The sequence below is a fragment of the Phodopus roborovskii genome, unplaced genomic scaffold, assembly GCF_943737965.1.
Source record: "Phodopus roborovskii unplaced genomic scaffold, PHOROB, whole genome shotgun sequence".
NCBI lineage: Eukaryota > Metazoa > Chordata > Mammalia > Rodentia > Cricetidae > Phodopus > Phodopus roborovskii.
In genome coordinates this window covers 27,638,506-27,662,640 of record NW_026126480.1, presented here as the reverse complement: position 1 = coordinate 27,662,640, position 24,135 = coordinate 27,638,506, and the positions used below count along the sequence as shown (strand labels likewise).

Here is a 24,135-nt window from a genome sequence, read left to right as displayed (position 1 = left end):
CCAACTGAGAGCACCCCACCAACCAGGACAAAGAGCAGCAGAGGCCCAGTGGCTAAGAATGAAGCTGCAGGGCCTAGAGCACTGCAAGTTCTCCAGTAGTTGAGGGGACTGGGGAGACCTGGGATTAATGCAATGTAGTCAAGTAGGGAGCTACTGTGAAGACTGTAAACAATGCTAAAGGATGTTGGCTGCCCTTATTATTTAGATTAGCCAACCTATATTCTGGTTCTGGTTCAATCCCATTCTTTGTTTATTACATTTTTTTTTTCATGAAGCAAATCAGATGAGCATCTCCCAACCCAAATGCATTTTTAAAAACTCTTTTTTGGTGCTGAGGATAGAACCCAGGGACTTGCATATGCTAAGTATGCACTCTATCACTGAGCCAACTAAGCCACATGTATGTTTGCTGCTCTGGAGCCAGTCATGGTTGCTATAGACTTTGGGGGAAACTTTATTTCTCTTTTTTCTTGTTTTCTTAAATATTATTTTTGTTAGTTCTTTGAAAATATCATACAATGCATTTTGATCATATTCACCCTTGCCCCTCCCATATCTATCCCCTCCACCATCACTTTCCTACTACCCAAATTTGATTTCTCTCTTGCCATCAAGTCCAGTTTGTGCTGCTCTTGAGAGCAGACCTGCCCTGGTGTGTGGTTGACCTGCCAGGGCTTACATCATTCTTTAATGGCATTTTCTTTCCTCTTCTCTTACTATTATTGTTTTGATTCTCTGTTGATGTGTCTGATATGTGTATATATGTATCTGTTCATTCATGTGTGAACACACATGGCACAGTGTGCATATGGAAATCACAGGACCATCTTGGTATTAGTTCTCCTGTTCTACCTTGTTTGAAACAGGGTCTCTTGGTGAGTTAGTTTTGGGGGCTTCTCCTGTCTCCCATTAGGAGCACTGGGATTATGGATGTGCTATCACAACTGGCTTTATGTGGGTTCTGGGGATTCGAGCTCAGGTCCTAATGCTTGTGTGATAGACACTCCATTCACTGAAACTCCTCCTCAGCCAAGTTTCTTTTTCAGATATAAACAGGAAAGTTTCCATCTCCCCTAAATTTCTGTTAACAAAAATGTTTCTCCCCTTTACAGTCAGGTTGTGGACAGAGGCTAGAAGAAAAGCAAGTTTGGACAGAATGAATGTTGGCATTAAGCCTCCCCATGGAGAAAACCTGGCGCAATACCGTGGCATCTCATGCTAGAGAAGCTGGAGTGTCCAGGGCTGGGGTGTGGCTCAGTGGTAGAGAATGGCCAAGTCTTGGACCTCAGTAAAAGCAATTCCTAGAAAGAAGAGGTGCACAGAACTTCCACAAGACTAGAGTATGGCTCAGTAGTGGTGTGCTTAGTATCATGAGGCTTTGTGTCTCTCCCTACCCAGCACTGCAAGAAATAAAAATAAAAAGGAACCACATCTGGCCAATAGTTACAGTGCCTCTGTCCTGTACATCTGCACCTAAAATAAAGGCCACAGTCTGCTGCATAAAAGCACTGTCTGAAAGGATTCCTCTAACCTTAAACAAGGATCCTGTGCTGTGTGCAGCAAAACCATTTCACTGCACTTTTTGGAGACTATAGAGTATGATATAGTATGCACATTGTGACAATGCATAGGAAGAGAAATTGGGGTGGGGGTGTGGTGGTACACACCAGAGCACTTGGAGGCTGAGGCAGGAGGTTTTCTAGGAGTCCAAGGCTGGCCTGTGCTATGCAGCAAGTCTCTGTCTCAAAAGGAACAAACAAACAAATAACAAAACACCTACTAATATAGAGGAATACACAAATATGTGTGTATATATATATGGTTTTATATATATTAAAGCCATCTATAGTAGATGATGATTTTAACATGGGCTGGAGATATGGCTTGGCTGTTAAGAGCACTGGCTCCTACTACAGAAGATTCCAAATTCAGTTCCCAGAACCCTCACTGAGTGGCTCACTACTGCCTGTCAACTCCAATTTCAGGGGATTTGACATTCTCTTTGGGTGCTTGCATGCACAGGTATACATGGTGCACAGAAACTCACACATATACATATACATACCCACACAATAAACAAATAAAAATAAACAATAACAACATAAAAATAAAAAATTCAAATAATACACATGTGGTTGTAGACACAGCTCAGTGGGGCAATGATTGCCAAGCACATCTGAAGCCCTAGGTTCCAATTCCACATCAGAGAGAGAGAGAGAGAGAGAGAGAGAGAGAGAGAGAGAGAGAGAGAAATTCCAAGTGACTCAGTTTCTGTTTTATTTCTTGAATTTTTGTTGGGTTGGGTCAACCTAAACCCAGTGAGCTGTCAGGTCCAGGTGGAATGTAGTTAAGTTAGAAAAGAATAACACCTTGAAGGACAATGGACAGATTAGACACACTTTCTGCTCAGCCAGGGATCAGTCTCTGGTTACAGAGCCACTCACAACTGACTAATGTTTACCTCCTCAGGAACTCCCCCAGTAAGGAATCCGTCAATGAGAACACAAAGTCCATGAGAAGGAGCCGGTAGATATCCTGACCAATGAGGGTCTCCCAGCACTGGAAGGCAGACAAGAGTTAGGATCAGGCAGGCTGGTGGCCCTGCTCAGAGCTTATGTGGTCACAATTTGACCATACCCTGTGTCCCCAGAAAACCAGACTCAATCTGTAAAAAACAGCCAGTGTGCATGTTTGTGTATTCTTTCTGCACTTCTGTCTACTGCACAAGGCTTACTGCTCACAACCTCTACTTCTAAGACACTTAATCTCTGCCCTGCCCCTTCTAGACTCTGTTTCCACACCAGAACTAAGCATTTTCCTCTGTAAGAAGCATGGAGGGCTAACAATATTCCTCCTCATTCAATTTATTCTATTTATCGACTTCTTCATTGTATAAATATATGGATGGGAATATGACTGGATAAATGGATGACGGAAAGATACATGGATGGGTGGATAAGTAGATAGATGAATGGGTGGATAAGTATTAGGGGGATAGATGATAGTTAAATAAGTGGATGGCTGGATAGATAAATAAATGAATAGGTGGACAGATGTGTAACTATAAAATGATATATTCTCTAGCACCTTAACTTGGAAAGCTGGTTTTGAACATCTCTGATGACTGGGATTTGGTAGGGATACTGTGTTATGACAAATAATTTGAGTCCAGACATAGAGATGTTATTTTGGCTAGTATGGTCCCTTGGGGACCCTGTATGCTCTAGAACTATAAGTGTAGTCAAAGAAATAAGGAATCTCTTATTCTTTCACTGGACAAAAGCTAAAAAAGTGTATGATACAGAGGGTTTTTGTCATGGGGAAGCTAATGGTAGAAGCAGAGGTGTTCAGAAGGCCTTGGAACCAACGAGGTTATCTTGCCTTCTGGGGCATCACTGTCAGAGTGCAAGGGCCAGAAACCCATGATCTGAGGCAAGAGAAAGTGCAAAGCCATGTTGAGTGTGGGAGAGCCAGGGACAGTCAGGGTCAGAATGTGAGTGTGTAGATGAGCTACATGTCTGCCTATCAATAGAGCCCACAGTGTCTGTCAAAGCTCAAGAAGGATCTGTGCTTAACCTCAGGCTATTTGGACAGATTAGCCTCTCACTGTCTGTCTATTGTATGCCCACCACAGGTTGGTCACAACTAATATTGAATAGTGCCCATCCTACAGATACAAAGACTGAAGCTAAACAGATTGAGTGTATTTGATTGACATCTCAGCTTTTCCACGAAACCCTCCTGCTTTAAGCTGCTTTTCAGATGAATTTCTCCCCCCACCTCCCCTTTCCCAAAAGGAAATGTGATGGCTGTCAGGGAACTAAAGGCCAAGAAACAAACTCAAGGCGGAACAGCACATAAACCTCACCTCTTCGCCAGACAGGGCCACGATGTTGAGCCAATAATAACAAAGAATTCCAATGATGGAGATCTTCAGAAGGATGTTTCTAAGTAACAGAAGAGGAAATGGTTCTGGTCACCCTCATTAGCAGTCTCCCTGTGCTGTTGGTCAGTGTTCCCTGTAGGCATGCAGTAGGACAGAATTTCTGCCTACCTCTGAGGCTGGATATACACATAGGATGAGTTCTAGCAGGTAAACTATGAGCAGATGTGTGGTGTGTCAATTCTAGCCTTGCACTGCATGTCACTCTGAGATCTTCTAGAATCCACTGACCTTCTTTGCAAGGGCAGTCAGCACTATCTCAGATGTGTGTTGATGCCTCTGCCTGGACTCCTTGGTGACTAGCATGCATACAACCTTCTCTCTAGTTTACATTGTATGTGTAACATGTGTATTATGTGTTCATGCCACTGAGACTTGGAGATGGTTGCTACTGCAGCAAGAACTTCATCCGTTCTGACTAATAGACTTGCTTCTGTTGATCCTGCAAATGAACCAGTTTTTCTCCCATTAAAGCCCATTACAGTAATAAGAAATGTGCTTAAAATGTATTTATTGAATGCTCAGCCAGGATGTTCTACTCAGTCCCACACTCTCTTAACCTTGATAACTCTACCACAGGTGGCATGTTACATCTATTTTACCCAAGCTTCAAGTATGACAGCAATCTTTAATATTTACCTCTCTATGCATACTCCATGTATTTGTTAATTGTGTCATTGCTGTGACCGAATACTCGATGAAAAGTTAGTTAAAGCATTTCTGTTTTGTTTTGTTGGCTCAGGGCACAGTTTGAGGGTAAAGCCCCTCTTGTAAGGGCAGACATGGATGGCAGCAGGGGCACCAGCAGTTGGTCACATTGCATACACAGTTAGGATGCAAAGAGATATGGATCCCTGCTCAGTTTGTTTGTTCATTTCTTTGGTTGTTTATTCGCTTTTCATTCAACATGGATCCTGGCCTGCAGGCCTGGTGCTGTCCACAGCTAGAATGGGTCTTCATACTTCAATTAACCCAATCAAGAAACTCCCAGACATGCCCAGAGATTTGTCTGCTAAATGATTAGAGAGCCCATCGAGCTGACAATTGATATTAACCATCACACCTAAGCCCTGACCCAGTGGGTGGATTGGGAGGAATAACGATGGCACAATAATCATCTATGGTCAGAATTTTTCATAATATAAGTTGAAAATAATTGACTCACTGATGTAATGTCCCTGGTACCACGAGCAAGAAAACAATTTCCTGTTATGCACTGCTGAGGGCGATAATAAATAAAATGCTAAGAAGTGGAAGGAAATTGTAATGTAAAGAATAAGAGTGGTAGGGAAGACATCACAAAAGGACAACATGTGAGCAGAAGCCTAAATGAAGTCAGGAAACAAGCTCCAGGGCCCTATGCTGGGAGACTTTCAGGAAAGGAAACAGCCAGAGAAGAGCAGGTGGGCAGTTGGACAGCTCTGAGGTCTCTCAGCAGGCCAGTGGTGAGGTGGAAGACAGAGACTGAGGCTGGCACATGGACCTAGGGTCAGATTTCCAACCTAGAGGTGATCTGTGAGGACATTTTATGCATTGTGCAGATCAGAGCCAGGAGTTAGCCAGAGAATCAGCCAAGGAAGAGGCTGGAAGGACAGAAACTGGGTAGCTTTGGTTAGCCACATCACTTGTACGTAGGAATGGGCGTCACCATGGGGTGCCACCTTTGAGGGAAGGGCTCCTTAAGAACCCTTGCACAGTGCACAGTGCCGTCTATCTTTGCATGACACTTGAGAATTAGGTTAACCCCCAGGCAGGCAGGCAGCCACTGAGAAAGGTAAGCCACCGTCTAGTAAAAAAGCACCCATACTCCATAATCATATTTTTCAGGGTTGTTTGAAGGCTGTTGTATTGGATAGTTTTATGTCAAAGTGACACAAACTAAGGTGATCTGAAATTAGGGAACCTCGATGAAGAAAATACCTCCATAAGACTGGGCTGCAGGCAAGCCTGTAGGGCATTCTCTTAATTAGTGATTGATGGGAGAAAGCACAGCGCATTGTGGGTGAGACCACCCCTGGGGAGGGGGTCCTGGCTTCTATAAGAAAGCAGGCTGAGCAAGCCATGGGGAGCAAAGCAGTAAGCAGCACCCCTTCATGGCCTCTGTGTCAGCTCCTGCCTCCAGGTTCCTGCCCTGTTTGAATTCCTGTCCTGACTTCCTTCAGTGATGAACACCTATGTGGAAATTTAAGTCTTCCCTCCCCAACTTGCTTTTGACCGTGGTGTTTCATCACAGCAATAGAAACCCTAGCGAAGACAACTGTTAACTCATCATATGGCACACTTCATTCCTGGAATGCTTTCCTTCAGAAACAGAACTTTGACATTTGAATGGAAATTCTTCTAGTTCCCAGAAATGAGCTAAAACCAGGTGTAACACACCTACCGGATCAGGAGGACGTAGACTTCCTGTCTCGGAACCTCGTACCTCTCCACCAGGTGGAACATGGAATAGAAGCGAGGCACAGCCAGGTTGATGCAGGACACAACGAATGGCAGTAACAGCACTGCCCCAGGGTTCCTGTGTGTCTTCAAGAACTGCAGGGTTGGAGGATAAGCTGAGAGGTCCATGGAGCTGTGGACACTCTCTGCACACTCAGAGGGTCTGAAGTAGAGAAACCCCTCCCCAGCTCCTCTGAGGCATACTGAATCTCAGAGAGGCAAAGAAGCATTGGATCAGAACAGTGCTGGTTAGTTAGTTAGTTAGTTAGTTAGTTAGTTAGTTAGTTAGTTAGTTAGTTAGTTAGTAATTTTTGTCATCTTGATACAAACAAGAGTCAAGTGCCAAGGGGGAACCTTAACTGAGGAACTGCTAGATCATACCATTCTGTGGGTATATGTGTGGGGTATTGTGTTGACTGGTAATTGGTGCAGGAGGCCAAGTTCACAGTTGGCAGCTCTAACCCCAGACCAGTATTCCTGGGCTGTATAAGAAAGCTAGCTGACCAGAGCCAGCAAGCAATGTTTACCCATGTCCTGCCAGGTCAATTTTAGTCAGAGTGTCTTATCACATCCACACAGTGAAACTAGGGCAATGACCTAAACTCAAACAGCTCTGCTGAGACTTGGTTCTCTTTATCAAGAAGATTGGGTTAGGATACTGAGTTCTCTTGCTGTGGAAACAAAATCTATTCTAGACATATTACAAGGGAACTAAACCCCATGGGATTTCTCCCGCTGCTCTATTATTATTATTATTATTATTATTATTATTATTAGTGGGGGCAGGTGAGACAAGGTCTCTTTATGTAGCCTTGGCTGTCCTTGGAACTCATTATGTAGATCAGATTGCCTTCAAACTCACAGAGATCCTCCTGCCTCTGCCTCCCAAGAGCTGGGATTAAAGCCCATATGACACCATGCCAGACCATTATTTATTTTCTCCTTTCCCTTTCCTCTTTCTCATTCCTCTTGTTGTTATATATATTATATGTATACATACTCATAAAATATATTAATTCAACCTGCTCAGGCTGTATAATGTTAGCTGTGATTTCAGGGATGACTGTTCCTGCTACTCTTGCACAGTCTGGGGCAGGTTCACCAGACATCCTTTGTGCTAAGAACTGAACTGGGGTGGGGAGGCTAGCCCATGCAGTGCCTTTACACGAGGATGCAGCCTCCAGGTGGGTACCTCATATGCAGGTAGAGGGTCCTTTGTCGGCATTTTTTGGAGCGATTTCTGTGGGTGGATTTGGTGTTCCATGTTTCATTCTCCTTTTCTTGAGGCGCGACCCTACCTGTATCCACTTCTAGAGGCCTTGAAAGAATCTCTTGCTCGCTCCTTGGTATGTCTTTGGAACCCTCATATCATAGGTAGGATGTAAAGATAGGTCTGTGTCTTTAAATACTTGGTCCCCAGCTAGTAGCATAGTTTAGAAGGATATGGGACCTTGGTACATGAAGCATGGCTAGAGAAAATGCATCACAGGAGGCCAGCTTTTGAAGGGCAAAGCCCAGCCTCTGGTGCCTCCCACATTCTCTGCTTCTTGAGCTATCGAGGCGGTTCACCCATTCCCACCTACACTAACCATACTCAGCCACCATGTCTTCCCCTCCAAGATGAACTGACATCCCCTAAAATTGTGAGCCAAGGTAATTCCTGTCTCCCTGGCACTGCTTCTGTCAGGGCATTGAGGAAATTAAGTAACATGCCTTGGTCCTAATGCTTCATCTCTGTCCCATACTTAGCAGTTAAAGGGGAACCTGGGTGATTTGTTCTCTGAGCCAGGATAGCATCCCTCAAGCCACAGAGACTCACTAGAAGCCAGAGAGATGAGAAAAGGCCAAGTCCACCCACGGAAGCTGTGGTTACCAGTGACTGAGAGTCACCAGTGATTGACAGCCACTGGACTTATGCCAGTGCTTGTTCCTGCTCAGCCCAGGGTGGGTGCCTGTGCCAGAGAATGGTCCTAGGACTTCTGTCTCTCACTAGCTACCCTGTACTTTAGGACAAATGAAGGTAAAGACTTTCCCCCTGCAGATGCCCAGCCACAGCTTCCACCTCATGTCTCATGTGATCAAGGGCAGACACCTTTAAAGTCATACTTTAACATGGCCAGTGGCAACCAATCGAGGTTGTGTAATCCCATACCCATTGCTTTTAGACCAGAGGTGAGGTCAAGAAAGATTAAGCCATGCAGGGGATTTCACCTGTCTGTCAGACTTACTGAGCATCTACTCTGTCAGGTGTCATGGGGCCTGGGGACAGAATAATAAAGAATGCTGAGAATATAAACTCAGTATTTGGGAGACTGGAGCAGGAAGATCAGGAGTTCAAGGCTAGCCTCCATTGTATACGACTTTATCTCAAAGGGGGGGAAAAGGGCAGAAATGAGATCCTAGGTCTCTGCCAAAGTCCCATTTCCACAGGAGCCTAGTGTACCTTGCCCTGTGGTGTCATGACATGCCTGGGGACTCCCATGGGGCCCAGTTGGAGGCCTCAGTTCTGCACCTGCCCCAGCAGCATCTCACTCTGCCCCAGCTCTCTCTGCCTTGGCCCTCGGGGTTACCTCAGAGTTGTACTCTGCCAAGTAGTACACAGCTACACAGCAGGCTGCAGCCACTCCAGTAGAGACGAGCCAGGCGGCTACATGAGCAGAAAATTGGGTCAGCTGCTGGTTGAATGTGAGCCTGTCATTCTCCTGGCGGATCTCAGACAGGTTCTCCTGCAAGTGTCAGACAGTCATGTAGACCCACTGGGCCCTCCACAATGTCAACAGAGACCCCCCCCCCAGGGTCATAGGGCCAGCCCAGACCATAAAGGAGCTGGAGGGGAAGTCTGTGATCAAGGTGGATCATGGGAGACCAAGGGCAGAAAAGCCCAAGATCTTCAAACTATTTCCATCTTAAGGGACCAGAGAGATGCAATAGGCCTGTGTTTTCTGCTTTGCTATGCCCCTATGCTCCTCCTTTCCCTCTTCTCCCTCCGTCCCTCCTTTCTTCTCTCAGTCACTCCCTTCCTGCCTTCTTTCTCTTCCATCTTTGCATGTAGAGAAAACAAAGGTCTTACTATGTAGCCTAGCCTGCCCTTAAACACACAACCCTCCCGTCTCTGCTACCCCAGGATGGGAGGTGTGCAACTGTACACCACAACAAAACATTCATCAGGAGACTTTTCTTGATGAACAAGGCCAAGTACCACATGGATAAAAGTCAAAGCTGTCCTCAAATCCCTTTTATGGATAATTTATAAATACTACTCACTCTTTTGGGGGGGGGGCTTTGTTGTGGTTTTTAATTTTTTTTGTTTTTTTTTTTTTGTTGTTGTTGTTGTTGTTTTTGAGACAGTGTCTCACTTTGTAGTCCTGGCTGACCTGGAACTCACTATGTAGATCAGGCTGCCCTCGAAATACAACATCTGCTCATGAAAGGTTGAGCCACCACACCTGGCTGCTTCATTTGTGCTGGTCATTCCCCTTCTCTGAGTAAAATTAGCTTTTCTCTGTAGATCAGGGTAGACCAGGGTAGACCAGGGCACTCATGTACAAGGAAAAGACAAAGACTGTCCTTTCCTTGTACATGAGGTACTTCAAGGCATGTCAGACCTCCCCTCACTAGACACCACTGCACCTTTTCCTCATTGTAACAACTGATAAAGGTCTTCAGAGGTAGCCCAGTGTGCCCCCGAGGAACAGAGTTGCTCCAGATGGAAAACCACTGCTCTAGGGTAGAATTTTCAGTGTGGAGGCATGAACTCTAGAAGTAGATGTGTTTTCAGATGAGTTAGAAGCTGACCTTGGTGAAGGCTGAGCCAATCTCAAAGCCTGACATGGAGTGGAGCATCCATTTCCCCCATGCACTGGCTGGCACTTGGGATTACCATTAATTTAGTATTTTACAGACAAGTCCAAGAGTGAAGGCAAAGGTCTCTAACCTCAGCATCCAGGAGTCCTGGGGCAGGAAGATCTCAAATTCCAGGTCAGCTTGTGATATATATGAAACCCTGATCTCCCTCTCTCTCTCTCCTCTCCCCCCCTTTTTTTGAGACAGGGTTTCTCTGTATAGCCTGTCCTGGAACTCCCTCTGTAGACCAGACTGGCCTGGAACACACATAAATCTAACTATCTCTGCCTCCCCAGTAATGGTATTAAAGATGTGTGCTACCATGGCCCACCTGAAATCCTATCTCAAAAGGAAAGAGAAAGGGGAATGGGAAAGGGAAGGAAAAATGAGGGGGGGGGAGAAGGGAAAAAGCTACAAAGATGCATAGGGATGGGAGAAGGCTGGTGGGGGGAGGACTCTGGGGTCTGGGCTTTACCCTGATCTCCGTGCTCAGATTCTTCTGTTTTAGCTTCACAGCTTTTTCATGGGTGACAGTGAAGTCCCAGCAAAAGACAAGTTTAGCAATCCCTCTGGAGTAAATATGCGGGTTGATGAAGTTGTTCCGGAAGTACTTGGCCATGCTGGGGAAAGCAGAAACCAAAATGTCCTAGCATTATTATGAAGGTGTTGAGGCATACACAGACCATGTTTCTCACTGATATTAAAAAGCAACATGGACAATCCAAACTCTTCCCTCATTACCAGCACAGTGTTCTACAAGTGATGGGAACAGACAGGCATAGTTTGGAGTTTGTCTAAGTCTAAGATGAGCCTTAGGGGCTGGGGAGATAGTTTAGTTGGTAAAGTACCTGCCATCCAAGAATAAGAACAAGTTCAGTTCCTAAAACCCATGTAAAAAGCAATGTGGGTATGGTACTGCACACTCAGCCCAGCACTGGGGAAGCAGGGACAGATGGGTCCCTGGAGCTCATTAGCTGATCAGTCAAGCCTACTTGGCAAGTTCCAAGCCAAAGAGAGATCTTATTTAAATACAAATAAATAATGAAAAAAAAGTAGACACTGCCTGAGGAATGACACCCAAAGTTGTCTTCTGATCACACAAATGTGTACCCATGCACACATACAACTGCACACATGTGCACACATACTAATAAAGTAAGCCCCAGAATCAGGTCAGAATCTACCTGAAGAGCAGACTGAAGAAGCAGATGACCAGGCAGGCTCCGATTGTGAAGATGTAGGCCAGCTGCATGTTGTAGGATGGTCCGCCTGTTTCATGTCGGATTGTGGAGTTCGTATAAAACCCATAGTACATCACTGTGTCCCTAAAATAGCCCTGACAGGAACAGTAATGAGATCCAAGTTAAATGGCTTGTTTGAGAAAGGTGAATGTCTATGCATTTCAGGTCCCTGCCTGCAATTAATTCAGACATTCATGGTCACTTCTTGGCATCCAAGGAGGTCAGCTATGGGACTGCTGAAGATACCACCAACAGCAGACAGATGCTCAAGACCCTTGCATGCTGTGGCCTAGTGTCCACACGGGACCTGTGCCCATCCTCCCATGTTCTAAATCAACTGGAGATGACATACCTAATACATGAATGTTCTGTACATAGGTGTCACAGTATGTATGTAGATTAGGGAATAAAGACAAGGACCAGGACTGCTTACATGCTTGTAGACATTATTCTTATTGTGTTTGTGAATGTGTACATGTGCACATGAGTGTGTGTGTGTGTGTGTGTGTGTGGTGCAAGTGCATGAGTACGCTGGTGAAAAAGGAGTGTCCTGATCTATGACTCTCATCTTATTCCTGTAAGACATGCTCTTCCACTGAGCCTAGACCTTGTTGTTTGGAGGCCATGATGGCTGTCTGATAACCCTCCTGTCTCTACCAACCACAGTGATCATATTAGAAGTGCACTCAGCCTTGTCTGGCTTTGTATGTAGGTACTTGGGGTTCTAACTCAGACCTTCATGTTTGTGTAGCAAGGGTTCTTATCTCAGGTCACCTCTCCATTTCCAGACACAAATTGTAAAAACGCATTTTGCACCTATGGCCGATTGAATAAAAGGGGTTAGAACTTGTGGGTGTGGGTGGTGAGCTGTAGTTTGCTGGGGAAAAGACCTATGTCTTTTAAAAATAAGCTCCTAGAGTTGGAGAAAATTACAAATCAACCTGGTTTTGCAGTTAAGGAACCTCACTATGAGCACCTGAACTTGGGGATCAAGCCAAGCATCCTGAAAGCCAGACAGTCAGACATGTTCAACCTCTGCTATCCACTCAGTATGTTGGCCTGACAAAGAAATCACAAGGAAGTGGTCAGACAGTTCTAGAAGGCAGAACATGAGCACCTGCAAAACAGCTGGTGCCACTTTTTGTAATAAGGGGGAAATCATGTATCTTTGTAGACGATTTTTTTCTTCCCATATAAACATCAATCCATCAATTGATCAATAGTTAGAGACACAATAGATACTAGGTAAATAAACAAGCCATAAATACAGGGAAAATGATTCTTTAAAAAGTAAAAGAAGAGAGCTGGGTGTGTCACTCATCGGCATGCTGCTTGTATGGAATGTGCAAAGTCCCTGTATGATAAAAAATAGAATTCATAAAGCCAAGAAAAAACAATTAAGCAGGTGAAAGTAACGGTTCAAGACTTGAAAACTGAAATAGAGAAAATAAAGGTAACACAAAACGAATGAATGATGGAAATAGAAAAACTGGGCAAAAAAATCAGGAACTACAGACACAAGCATAACCAACAAAATTCAAGAGATGGAAGAGAGAATCTCAGGCACAGAAGATAAACTAGAAGAAATACATTCATCGACCAAAGAAAATCATAAATCCAACAAATCCTTAACACAAAATATCCAAGAAATGTGGGACACCATGAAAAGGCCAAACCTAAGAATAATAGGCATAGAGGAAGGTGAGGAAGCCCAGCTCAAAGGTGCCAAAAACATATTAAGGGGAAGTGGGGGGGGCCAGCGAATGGAGAGAGAAGTAGGAGAAAACAAGGGGGAGGAAAGGAAAACATGTGCGACCAGGAAGATTGAGCCTGGTTAGGAATAGAAGACAGGAGAGAGAGAGAGAGAGAGAGAGAGAGAGAGAGAGAGAGAGAGAGAGAGAGAGAGAGAGAGAGAGAGAACATAAAAGAGGGAGCCAATATTGCTTTGAAGATAAAATTGAACACAAAATAGGTCTAGAGAACTACAAGACTGCTGCCAACTAACAATTTGAGCTTCTGTGGATAGGCTACCATAAATGCCCTTCCCGGAGAGTGAGATCAACAACTAACTTCTCCATGGAGCCCTCAACTAATGCCTGTTGGAAACAGGAGCAAACACCCATACATAAACACTGAGTTGAAGTAGAACTCATATGCAGATGGAGAGGACAAGATCAGGCGGCAGAAACACATAGAGACAGTTTACCTGAACAAGGAGGAGCTAATGGGCCACCAGACTGAAAGCTGGGAAGCCAGCATGGGACTGACTCAGGCCCCCCTGATTATGGGTCTCAGCCAGAAGGACTGAGCAGTCTAAGGGACCTCAGAGAGTGGAGCCAGGATGTATCCCTGGTGCACAAAAGGACTTTGTGAACACATACCCCATGGAGGGATAACTGCCTTAATCTAGAGACAGGAGAGAAGCCCTAATCCCTACTTCACATGGCCTGTCAGACCTACATGACCCCAACTGGATGGCATTCCCCTATATATGGAATTGGGGTGGGGGGATGGGAGGGGAGGGTGGTTAGAGTGCATGTGAGAGGGCAGAGAGGGTAAAAGGGAGGGAAGGAGAGAGGGAGGAAGGGAGGGAAGGAGGGAGGGAGGGAGGAAGGGAGAGCGAACTGGGATCAACATTTAAAATAATAAATTAAATTTAAAAATAAAAAAATAGAATACATAAAAAATTTAAAATAAAGAGGGCGAGGATTATACTGTAAGACTTCTCTCTCTTTTTTTTCTGTAAGACTTCTTTTACAACTTTTTTTTTTTTTTTTTTGCTTTACCATGCATCTTGAATGGTTTTATAAATCCATGTTCTTCTTAGCATGAGTCAGAGTGTACCAACCATGCTGCCTGTTGAAGCATTCAACCTCTACCTTGTGAGTTGGCATTGAAGAGGTTTCTGCCCTTAGAGAAGGGCTGCAAAAACTATACCCCCAGAAACCTGCTTTTGTACCTCTAGGAACTCACATTGTGTGTGTGTGTGTGTGTGTGTGTGTGTGTGTGTGTGTGTGTGTGTGTGTGTATGCGCATGAAAAAGAATCAAAGAGGAAAACGTTTCCAGACATGAGGTCATTTGATTCTCAAATTCTCCAACATGCAACTCTGAAAACAAAGAATCCATTTCTATGCTCATGCCACCATTATCATACTTAACGACTTTAAGGATAAATATTCAGGGATGGAGAGATGGCTCAGCAGTTAAGAGCATTTGCTGCTTTCCCAGAGAACCTGAGTTCAGTGCCCAGTTCCATATTGGGCAGCTCATAAACACCTATTACTCTAGCTCCAGGAGACCTGATGCTCTTGCCTGGCCTCTACAGGTACCCACACACATGTGATTTAAGGGATACACCCCAGCTTGAAGAATTAAACAAAAGAAGGAAGGGAAAATTAACTTTCCTCCATTTTCCTCTGTAGTAGGGATTTTCTAGGAGAGGACTGATTATATTTTGTAGGAATAAGAAAAAGAGAAGAAACAGATTTCTGACTTGAGGTGTTCACTGAGTAATGCTAAGGGAAAGAAAACAAACAGTAGGCAGCCTGTGAGGAATGCTCATCTTCATAAGAAACAAAAGGATGGAGTGCCTGCTTCATGCATAGACAGTTCAAGCATGCCAAGAAGTGGGGTGTGGATGAAACAATTTGCAACACTGGTTCCTGACCTCTGGATGCTTCAGCCACTTGCCTTACAACATCATGCCCTCAATACTTGAGGGAGAACCAGCCATTTCTCCATCAGGCAGAATGAGAGGTCTGGGTAAGGGCACAACATTCCCTGGGATTCCATGGTGGTGAACTTTTGCAGGGACAGAGCACTTACCGCCCCTGTGAAAAACTCCAGCCCAGTGAACCGGAGGGTGTTTCTCTCGGCCACAGTGAATTGTGGAATGATGATGAAGCTGAAGTTCATGACAAATGAGAAGATGTTGAACTTCAAAAGCCACCTCAGAAAGCTGAAATAGGACAGGACGCTGGTTCCAAACTTGCCTCCGATGACTTTAAATGTCTTCTGCCACAAGCTGATGTAATTGAGGAGCTCTGAAAGGTTGTTCTTGCTTCTGCGGTAAGCCTGGAGTGCGGGGGGGGGGGGGCAAAGAGGAACCTTGATTCTCATCGAGTGGTTCCCGAGTAGGTGCTATAATAGCTAAATGTCCCTGCTCCAATAGCCCTACTCCCAGCCAGGCAGCTCTGAGGTGCATTTAGAAAGATGGCTTTGTTCATGTTCACAACAACCCTCTCGAACCCTACTAACACCTTCCCGGGTTGCTCTTCCAGAGGCCTCTAACATCCTACCTTCCCCGTGCCCATCTTTTCACTCACTCCCACACCTATGTTGGCCTATACAGTCTGATTGTCGGCTTCTCTTCCCTCCATCCCCTTCCACCCCTGACCCTTGACCTCACTGTTGTCACTCTCTTGCCAAGCTCTCCTTTCCTCCATCCCCTTCCACCTCCTCTGACTCTTGACCTTGCTGCTGTCCCTGTCTTGCTGAGCTCATCTCATTTACAATGAGATGCAAATCATTTTACCCATATGGATGAGCCCCAGGAGAGAATAAATAAGAAACTACCAAATGATACAGCCATTCCCTTCCAGGTATGTGCACTGGTTAGTTTTTGTCAAACCGACACAAACCTAGAAGTATCTAGGAACTGGGGGCCTCAATTAAGGAACTGCCTCCATCAGATTGCCTGTAGCCAAATCTGTGGGGGCATTTTCCTGAGTGGCTGAAGTGGGGAGGGCAGCTCACTGTGGGCTGTGCTCCTGAGTTGTAGAAGAAAGCAGGCTGAGCAATCCACGAGGAATAAACCAGTAAGCAGCACCCCTCCATGGCGTCTGTTTCAGTTCCTGCCCCCAGGCTCCTGCCTTGATTTCCTGACCTGAAGTCCCTTCACCATGGACTGTGATCTCAGAAGTACAAGCCAAATAAAGTCTTCCTCCCCAGGTTGCTTTTGGTCATGGTGCTTTATCATAACAATAACAATAGAAATAAACTAGCACAGTATATAATGGAAGGAAATGAAAGCAGCATACAAAGAAATTCCTGTAGCAGCATAGCCAAGATCTAGGATTAATCTAGCAATCCTCAGTGCATGGATGGGTAAAAACAATGCATGCACACACACACACGTACATACATGTATATACACATGTATATATAAAATTATTATCCAATAGCTCAATATATATATTGAACTATTATCAGCTACAAAGAATGAAATCTTATCATTTGCTGAATTGTGAATAGAACTAGGGGATGTTGTAAAAATGAAATAGTCCAGACAGGGAAAGACAAATATTGCATGTCCCTCTCATATGGGGAAGAATGTAGAACACATTAAAGGCTTGGAAGAGTTGAGGGGAGGAAGGAGAGGGGCTGGAATAAGGAAGGAATGAGTGATGGTGTTTCCTGGTGGGATGACTGTAGCTCACAATAGCCTGTAGATATTTTATAAGCATCTAGGGGAGAAGACATCAAGGGCTGGAGTAGAGTGCATGCTTAGCATGTGTGCAGCCTTGGAATCAATCTCCTGGCACTGAGAAGAAAGGAGAGGGGGCAGGGTGAGGGAAGAAAGGAAGTATGGAAGGCAGGCAAGAAGGAAGAGGTGAGGAAGGAAGGGAGGAAGGAAGGAAGGGAGGAAGGAAAGTGTGGGACGCTGTCCTTTGGGTATCACATGGCCATTGCACTCTTAAACTCTCTCATCAGCTGTGAGGACTCAAAGGAGATCTGTGCAAGATGGACAGGCAGGAAGGGAGCCATTTACTTCCCATGGTGGACAGAAGCAAGAACTCAAGAAGCCTGGCCCCTTCCTTAGATATGTAGGCAGTTAGCAGCTGCTGGGGGAGGAGCTCACACCCAAGGTGGCTAAGGATTGCTGGGGAGAGAGACATGTTCTGTGGTATAGCAGCCTGCAAGTCGCCAGTAACCTTTACGTAATTCTGTGAACTGACTGGCCCACCTTGTCTGCAGTGAACAGAAGGACAGTAAAGGAAAATGCTAATTAACCAGATGTGCCATGAAGGCTGTGTGGTGATTTGAATGAAAATGACACCTCTAGAGCCTGCATGGGTCTGACCTGGGCCCTTTGCATACATGTGACAGTTGTGAGACTCCTAACACTGGGAGCAGGTGCTATCTCTCTTTTGCTGGCCTTTGGGACCCTGTCCCTCATACTGGATTGCCTTACTTAGCCTTAATACAAGGAGAGGTATTTAGTCTTACTGTAACTTGATATGCCCTATCCATGGGAGGCCTGCCCTTTTCTGAATAGAAACAGAAGAGGAGTGGATTGGGGTAAGAGGGGCAGAAGGGAGGTGGGAGGAAGGGGCTGGGAGGAGAGAAGGGAGGGAATCTTCAGGATGTAAAATTAAAAATGATGAAACAAAAGAAATAGTAGGCAATTTTTAGTTAACTAATTAAGGAAGAAGGAAAGAGAAAGAAAAAGAAAAGGAAGGAAAGAAGGAAGGAAGATGGCTCCCCTAGGCTCATAGGAAGTGGCACTATTAGGAGATGTGGCCTTGTTGGAGGAAGTGGGTCACTAGGGGGTGGGCTTTGAGGTTTCAGATGCTCAAGCCAGGCCCAGTGTCTCATTCTTTCTTCTGCCTACCAATCCGGATGTAGAATTCTCAGCTCCTCCAATACCGTGCCTGCCTATACACTGCCATAGTCCCCGCCATGATGACAAGGACTAAAACTGTAAGCCAGCCCCAACTAAATGCTTTCCTTTATAAGAGTTGCCATGGTCATGGTGTCTCTCCACAGGCAATAGAAACCCTAAGACAGGCTGCATGTATATGTGGAAATAGCACACTTTTCGGCAGAAACATGTAAATCCTTTGTCTAAGATCAGGTCTCACTCTGCAGCTCTGGCTGTCCTGGAGCTCACTATGTAGACCAAGCTGGCCTCCAGCTCACAGAGACCTCCTACCTCTGCCTCTGCCTCTCAAGTGCTGGGATTAAAGGCATGAAAAGAAAAACGTTTTTAGAAGTAGATTTACCAGAGAAAGGGAGCTCAAACACTGAGAACAGCAGTTGGCCTCCAGGGTGCCATGGCGCTGTTTACTCTTTTCTTTATCAACTATTTTCCTGTGGAAAATGGTAGAAGACAATAAAAGATAACCAATGTTATCATTCATTTATGCAAGCAAGCAAGCAAGCAAACAAAAAGCTATCCATTGCTAAGCATGGAGGCCCCTGTTTGTAGTCGCCGCCTCTGGGGTCAAACAGAATCACTTGGTCCGGGTCTCAAGGGCCACAGTGCTGGAATTACACAGTGGTCACTGTGTTAGCTTTTATATGGGTTCTGGTGATATATGTTCGGTTCCCATGCTTGCATGGCAATCATTTTCCAACTGGGCCCCTCACACCCCCCACCCCCCGCCACACACACACACACACACACACACACACACACACACACACACACACACACACCCAGTTGTTTCTTTCTTTCTTTCTTTCTTTTTTTTTTTTTTTTTTTTTTTTTTTTTTTTTTTTTTTTGTTATTTTGTTGTTTAGCAATTTTTAAATTTAGAGTGGTTTGAACTTTAGGCTATGTATTGTGTCCCCACATGCCTCTTACAGGTTTTCCTGTCAACTCTTAACTTGCCAGGGTAGGTATGGTGACTTGAATGAACTGTTCCCCAGAGTCTGGGGGCCATTTGAACATTTGGTTCCCAGTTAGCAGTACTCTTTGTGTAGTGTGGCCTTGCTGAGTGAAGTACATCGCTGTGGGTGGGCTCTGTGGTTTCAAAATCGCAGGCCATTCTCAGTTTGCTCTCTCTGCTTTCTTGTGATCCAAGACGTGAGCTGTCAGCTCCTATTCCAGCCACCATGGCTTCCCTCTGCCATCATGACTCTGACCCCCTAGAACCACAATCCCAAATAAACTTGTCTATGAGTAGCCTGGTCAGTGTGTTTCATCACTGCAGTAAAAAAGTAACTAAACAGTAGGTTTGACAAAACCTAGCCAGCACGCATGTATCCTGGTATCTAAACTGCAGGTAGCTGCTTCGGAGTTTCCCAGTTTCTCCTCCCCTCCCTGCCTGCCCAGGCCCACACAGTGCATTTGCTGTCCTCCCTCTTTAGAATTCTGTCCTCTTTGTCAGGTTCTCAGATCTTCATTGCCTTTAGTGACATGAAGATGTTTGAGTCAGGGATTTCAGAGTATTTGCCCGATGCATCTCTCTGATAAGATTGGGGTCTGGGCTTTAAGAGAGAGGATCACAGGGGGACTGCCCTTCTCAGAACATGACCTATCTTTGGGGAAACTAGCTTAAGCAAGTACCTGGCCCAGGCAGTGGTAACTAGACTTCACTGGAGGCTTGCTTTTCTCCAGAGAATCCTCCTTGGAAGCAGCCGTGGACCAGGGTGTACATGCCTTCTAGGGAGACAGGTCAAGCCCTAGCCCTTAGTTCTAGCACTCAGAAAGTAGAGACAGGATGATCAGGAGTTCAGGACAATCTTTAGTTATATACCAAGTTCAAGGCCAGCCTGGGCCACAGGCTTGTGTCAATAAAAAGCAAAAAGAATTGATGAAGGAGGATCCTTAATTTGAGGTCAAATAAAGCTACATAAGAAACCCTACAGGGCCAAGTGTTGGTAGCTCACACCTTTAGTCCCAGCACTAGGGAGGCAGAGGCAGGCAGATCTCTGTGAGTTTGAGGCCAGCCTGGTCTAAAGAGCTAGTTCCAGGACAGGCTCCAAAGCAATGCAGAAAAACCATCTCTTGAAATATCAAAATAATAATAATAATAAAAAAAAAAAAAAACAAAGAAACCCTACAGGGGTGTGGGGGATTTCCACCCTGCAAAGGTTTCTCTTACAATAAGAACTGTCTCCTTTATTATTCATTTCCTATCTTTTTGAGCTGGAACAAAAGCAGTAGACTGAGTCTCCCATCTAAGAACAAAGTCTCCCATCTAAGTTACCTAAGTTCTCTCTTCTCTTGCATGGTCCTTGGCTGGTTCCTGATGGCTTTGATTCTGTCTCTGGATGTCATGGGAACCAGGGATGCAATTAATTTTTGTCCTGCAGAAGAAAATGAACAGAGCTTTGTTTCTTATTTCTTTAACATAGTGTTAACATTTTAAAAGAAGAACACTGGAGTGAGATGAGGCAGTGCATGCCTATAATCCCAGATCTGGGAAGTGGAGGCAGAAGGATAGAAAGTTCAGAGCTAGTCTGAGCTCCATAGTGAGTTCAAGGCCACTCTGAGTGTGGTAGCTTGAGTGAGATCTTCCCCATAGTTTTAGGCATTTGAATGTTTGTTTTTCCATTTTGGCACTGTTTGGGGAGGCTTAGGAGGTGTGGCCTTGTTGGAGGAAGTGTGCCATGGGGGTGGGGGGACAGGTTTTGAGAGCTTAAAGACTTGACCCATTCTCAGTTAGCACTCTCTACTTCCTGCTCTCAGCTTCCTATTCCAGTCACCAGGCCTACTGCTTTCCCACTGTGGCTGACTCTTAACCCCATGGAATTGAAAGCCCAAATAAAGGCCTTCTTCTCGATCACAGAAATAGAAAAGTAATATATCACATTACCTACGGAGAGCCTGTCTTACACAGCCCTGTGAATCAATCAATCAATCAATCAATCAATCAATCAATCAATCAATCAATCAAGTAATCAATCAATTATGGTATTGAAACTAGAGCATGTTTTGTTTGAGACAGACTCCTGCTCTAAAGCCCAGATTGGCCCGGAACTGGTAGTTCTGTTCCCTCAGTCTCCCAGTGCCTAACAATGGATGTACAGCACCATGTAGACTGATATAGGAGATAACATAGACTCAGAGATTTCAAAGATCACAAATGGGATCTGTCAAAGGTGGTATAAACCTTAAACTCAGAAAGCAGTCAGGTGGATCCCTGAAAGTTCAAGGCCAGCCTAGTCTACATAGTGACTTCCACATCAGCTAGAGCTATATAGTAGGACCCTGTCTCAAAAAACAAAACCACAAGTGACTAGAAGACCTGTGTGTGTGTGTGTGTGTGTGTGTATACATTTGTGCTCAAAATCAAAGCAAACATTTAGATTATTCTAATCTAATACTAATTCAATACTTCTGGTTTTCCCTGGACAAAAACAAACAACAACAACAACAACAAAAACAAAACAAAACAAAAACCCCACAAAAAAACAAAAAAAAAAAACACGAGCAAAGAAACAAATCTTGCAAGCTTTGTATCTCTTTCTTGCATGTCCTACATGGTTTCCTTTACCTCTGAAATCCAGGCCCGAATGCCTTTTCCTCAGTTCCTGACAATTACCACAGTTCTTAACTCTTCCATCTCCCTCTAACTCATAGTCATGTTTTCAGTCATGTGGCCAAGAAATTGATCTCAAGCCGCTAAATCATCCCCCGTTTAACTAACTGTGAACAGCAACTGGGTTCAGATCGTGCCCTTCTCTCACGAGGCTAGAGCATCCTCTGAGAACCATCTCCAGGCACATGGGACAGGTCCCAGGGAGTCTAAACCAATCCAATGGCCTTATCCTCTTTTCAGGGGACTTAGAAGCGTGTGACATTCTATTGCCTGAAGAGTTTCTTGGAAAGGATTTCTCCTTTTTACACAAAAAGGGGCAAGCAAAGGACATATACCACCATGCATATGGTTCTGTAGATAGAGTCCAGGGTATTTGAAATGCTAGGCAAACTCTACCAACTGAGCAATCAAGGGCTTTAAGGTCCAGCCTTCAGAGCATTCACTCAGGGTTCAAAGAGGGACATTATAAGCGTAGGGTCTAAGTTTGAGGACTATAGAAAAGAATCTTCTCAAACATGTTCTTCTACACATGTGTTCTTTATTTGTCTGCCTCTAATATAATTTTTCTGTCCTAATTGTCTATAATTTCTTAGCTCTAATTCTCTGTCCCAATCCTAATTCCAATTTCAGTTCTCTGCTTTATTCTTCTTCTTCATTTTCCTACATTTTATTTTTTCCTATATTCTTATCCTTTTACATTTCTGCTAATTTCTGCCAGCTGCTCCCACCAGCTACCACTTCCTTGGTCTTGTCTTTTAAAATCTCCCCCCACACCCCCTACCTGAGGTTTAAAGCAAAGGGTAAGAGTTACAGAGCTAGCTTTTCATTGGTCAAGAAGCACATTCCTAGGCTAAGTGATAAGAGCAGAGCCATGACCATGGCAACACAAGGTCCAAGGTTACAGATGTGAGACTGCGACCAGAGGGCCCGGGTACAGTGAGATAAGCTTTGAGACATAGGTCTTTAGTTAACCAACTGGCAAGCAAAGAACAGACACACTTTTCTTAGTAACCTTGGTAGACATCTGTGACTCTGACCTTGTGCAAGTTATGAAGTTTTCTTTTTATAAAAAAGTATTTAGTCTAGTTTGAACTTGCTCCGAGGTGAAAGTGAGCTAATTGTGTATAGTGATCTGAGCAAGAGAACAAGGCAGCCTATTAAGAGTCCATAGTCCTTATTGGACAAATAGATCCGGTTATGAAGCATGTCCCAGTATATATTCTATATACATAAAAATTACATAGCTAAATGAAAACTCATCTTCTAGACCATCCACAGACACATGTGCCCAGTAAACAATTAACACACTGTAGTGCTGTGGGAAGAATCCTCAAGCTGTAATGTGAGGGAAAGAGCTCTTCACACAAGAAGTCTGCACTGAGGACAACTAGAAGGCAATATTCCTTATCAACTTGCCAGATAAGGTTAATGAGATGTGTTAAATGAGATCTTTATCTCCATGAGATATGCATCTCTGATGGACTGACCCCTGAAGTATGTGCTGAACTCTTACTGCATAATTCTGTGGTCTATAACACTGAACTACAGCCCCAGGCCTACATCTGGAGTATTATGAGGTGAAAGAGAAAGGGCATTTCTGTTGGCCTCAGGAGCTCAGAGACGGGAAGGTCTCAGCTAAGATCTAAGCTCAGGATGAACTTAGCTGTGAGGCATCTTGTCTTGTCCCATGAAACTATGGTGGCAATGACTTTTCCTGAGCCTCAGTCTCCTCCTTAAGCCTGCCTCAAAAATGCAGATTGTGAGAAAAATATAAGTAAATTCAATGCCTAACAGAATTAAACTTGATGGCTAAACTTCAGGCACAAGAGACAAGGTTGTCTGGGAAAGAAGCTCTCAGTAGGTAGGTCTCAAAGTGACTTCTCTTCATTCCCAACATTGGTTAGATTACTGGCTGTGCCCCTTGAAAATTAGTTGCTACCTTAAAAAGTGTATTCTTTTAAGTCTGTAGAGATGGCTTATTGGGTTAAGTGCTTGCCGCAGAAGTGTGAGTACCGGACTTTGGATCCTCAGTACCCCTGTATAAAGCTGGGCACAACACACTCATTGTGCCAGAAATGGGGAGTCAGACACTGAAGAGGCCCTGGGGTTGACTAGCCAGCCAGTGTAGCTGACTTTAGTGGCTGAAGATTCAGGGAAAGACCCTGTCTTAAAAAAATACAGTGCAGAGGCCAGCACAAGATGACTCAACAGGTGAAAGCCTTTGCTATGAAAGCCTGGTGTCCTGAGTTCAATACCCAGAACCTCTGCCCCAGGGAAAGGTAGGAGAGAATTGACTTCACAAAGCTGTCCTCTGACCTCCATGCATGACTATGCTAAGTGCACATGCACATGTACACACACACACACACACACACACACACACATACACACACACAC

The 24,135-nt window shown here is 44.6% G+C and overlaps 1 protein-coding gene across 1 annotated transcript in view; it reads right to left on the bottom strand.

The window, feature by feature from the left end:
• Tmc5 (transmembrane channel like 5) overlaps positions 1-24,135 on the bottom strand; it is a 53,123-nt gene that overhangs the window by 15,225 nt on the left and 13,763 nt on the right. The window contains exons 4-12 of the mRNA XM_051192786.1: positions 20,404-20,503; positions 18,472-18,559; positions 15,293-15,541; positions 11,410-11,561; positions 10,701-10,845; positions 8,953-9,108; positions 6,327-6,478; positions 3,869-3,947; positions 2,462-2,559 (exon numbers count right to left, since the gene is read on the bottom strand). Of these exons, the coding sequence (XP_051048743.1) occupies positions 2,462-2,559; positions 3,869-3,947; positions 6,327-6,478; positions 8,953-9,108; positions 10,701-10,845; positions 11,410-11,561; positions 15,293-15,541; positions 18,472-18,559; positions 20,404-20,503 (1,219 nt within the window). The remainder of the gene's footprint in view (positions 1-2,461; positions 2,560-3,868; positions 3,948-6,326; positions 6,479-8,952; positions 9,109-10,700; positions 10,846-11,409; positions 11,562-15,292; positions 15,542-18,471; positions 18,560-20,403; positions 20,504-24,135) is intronic.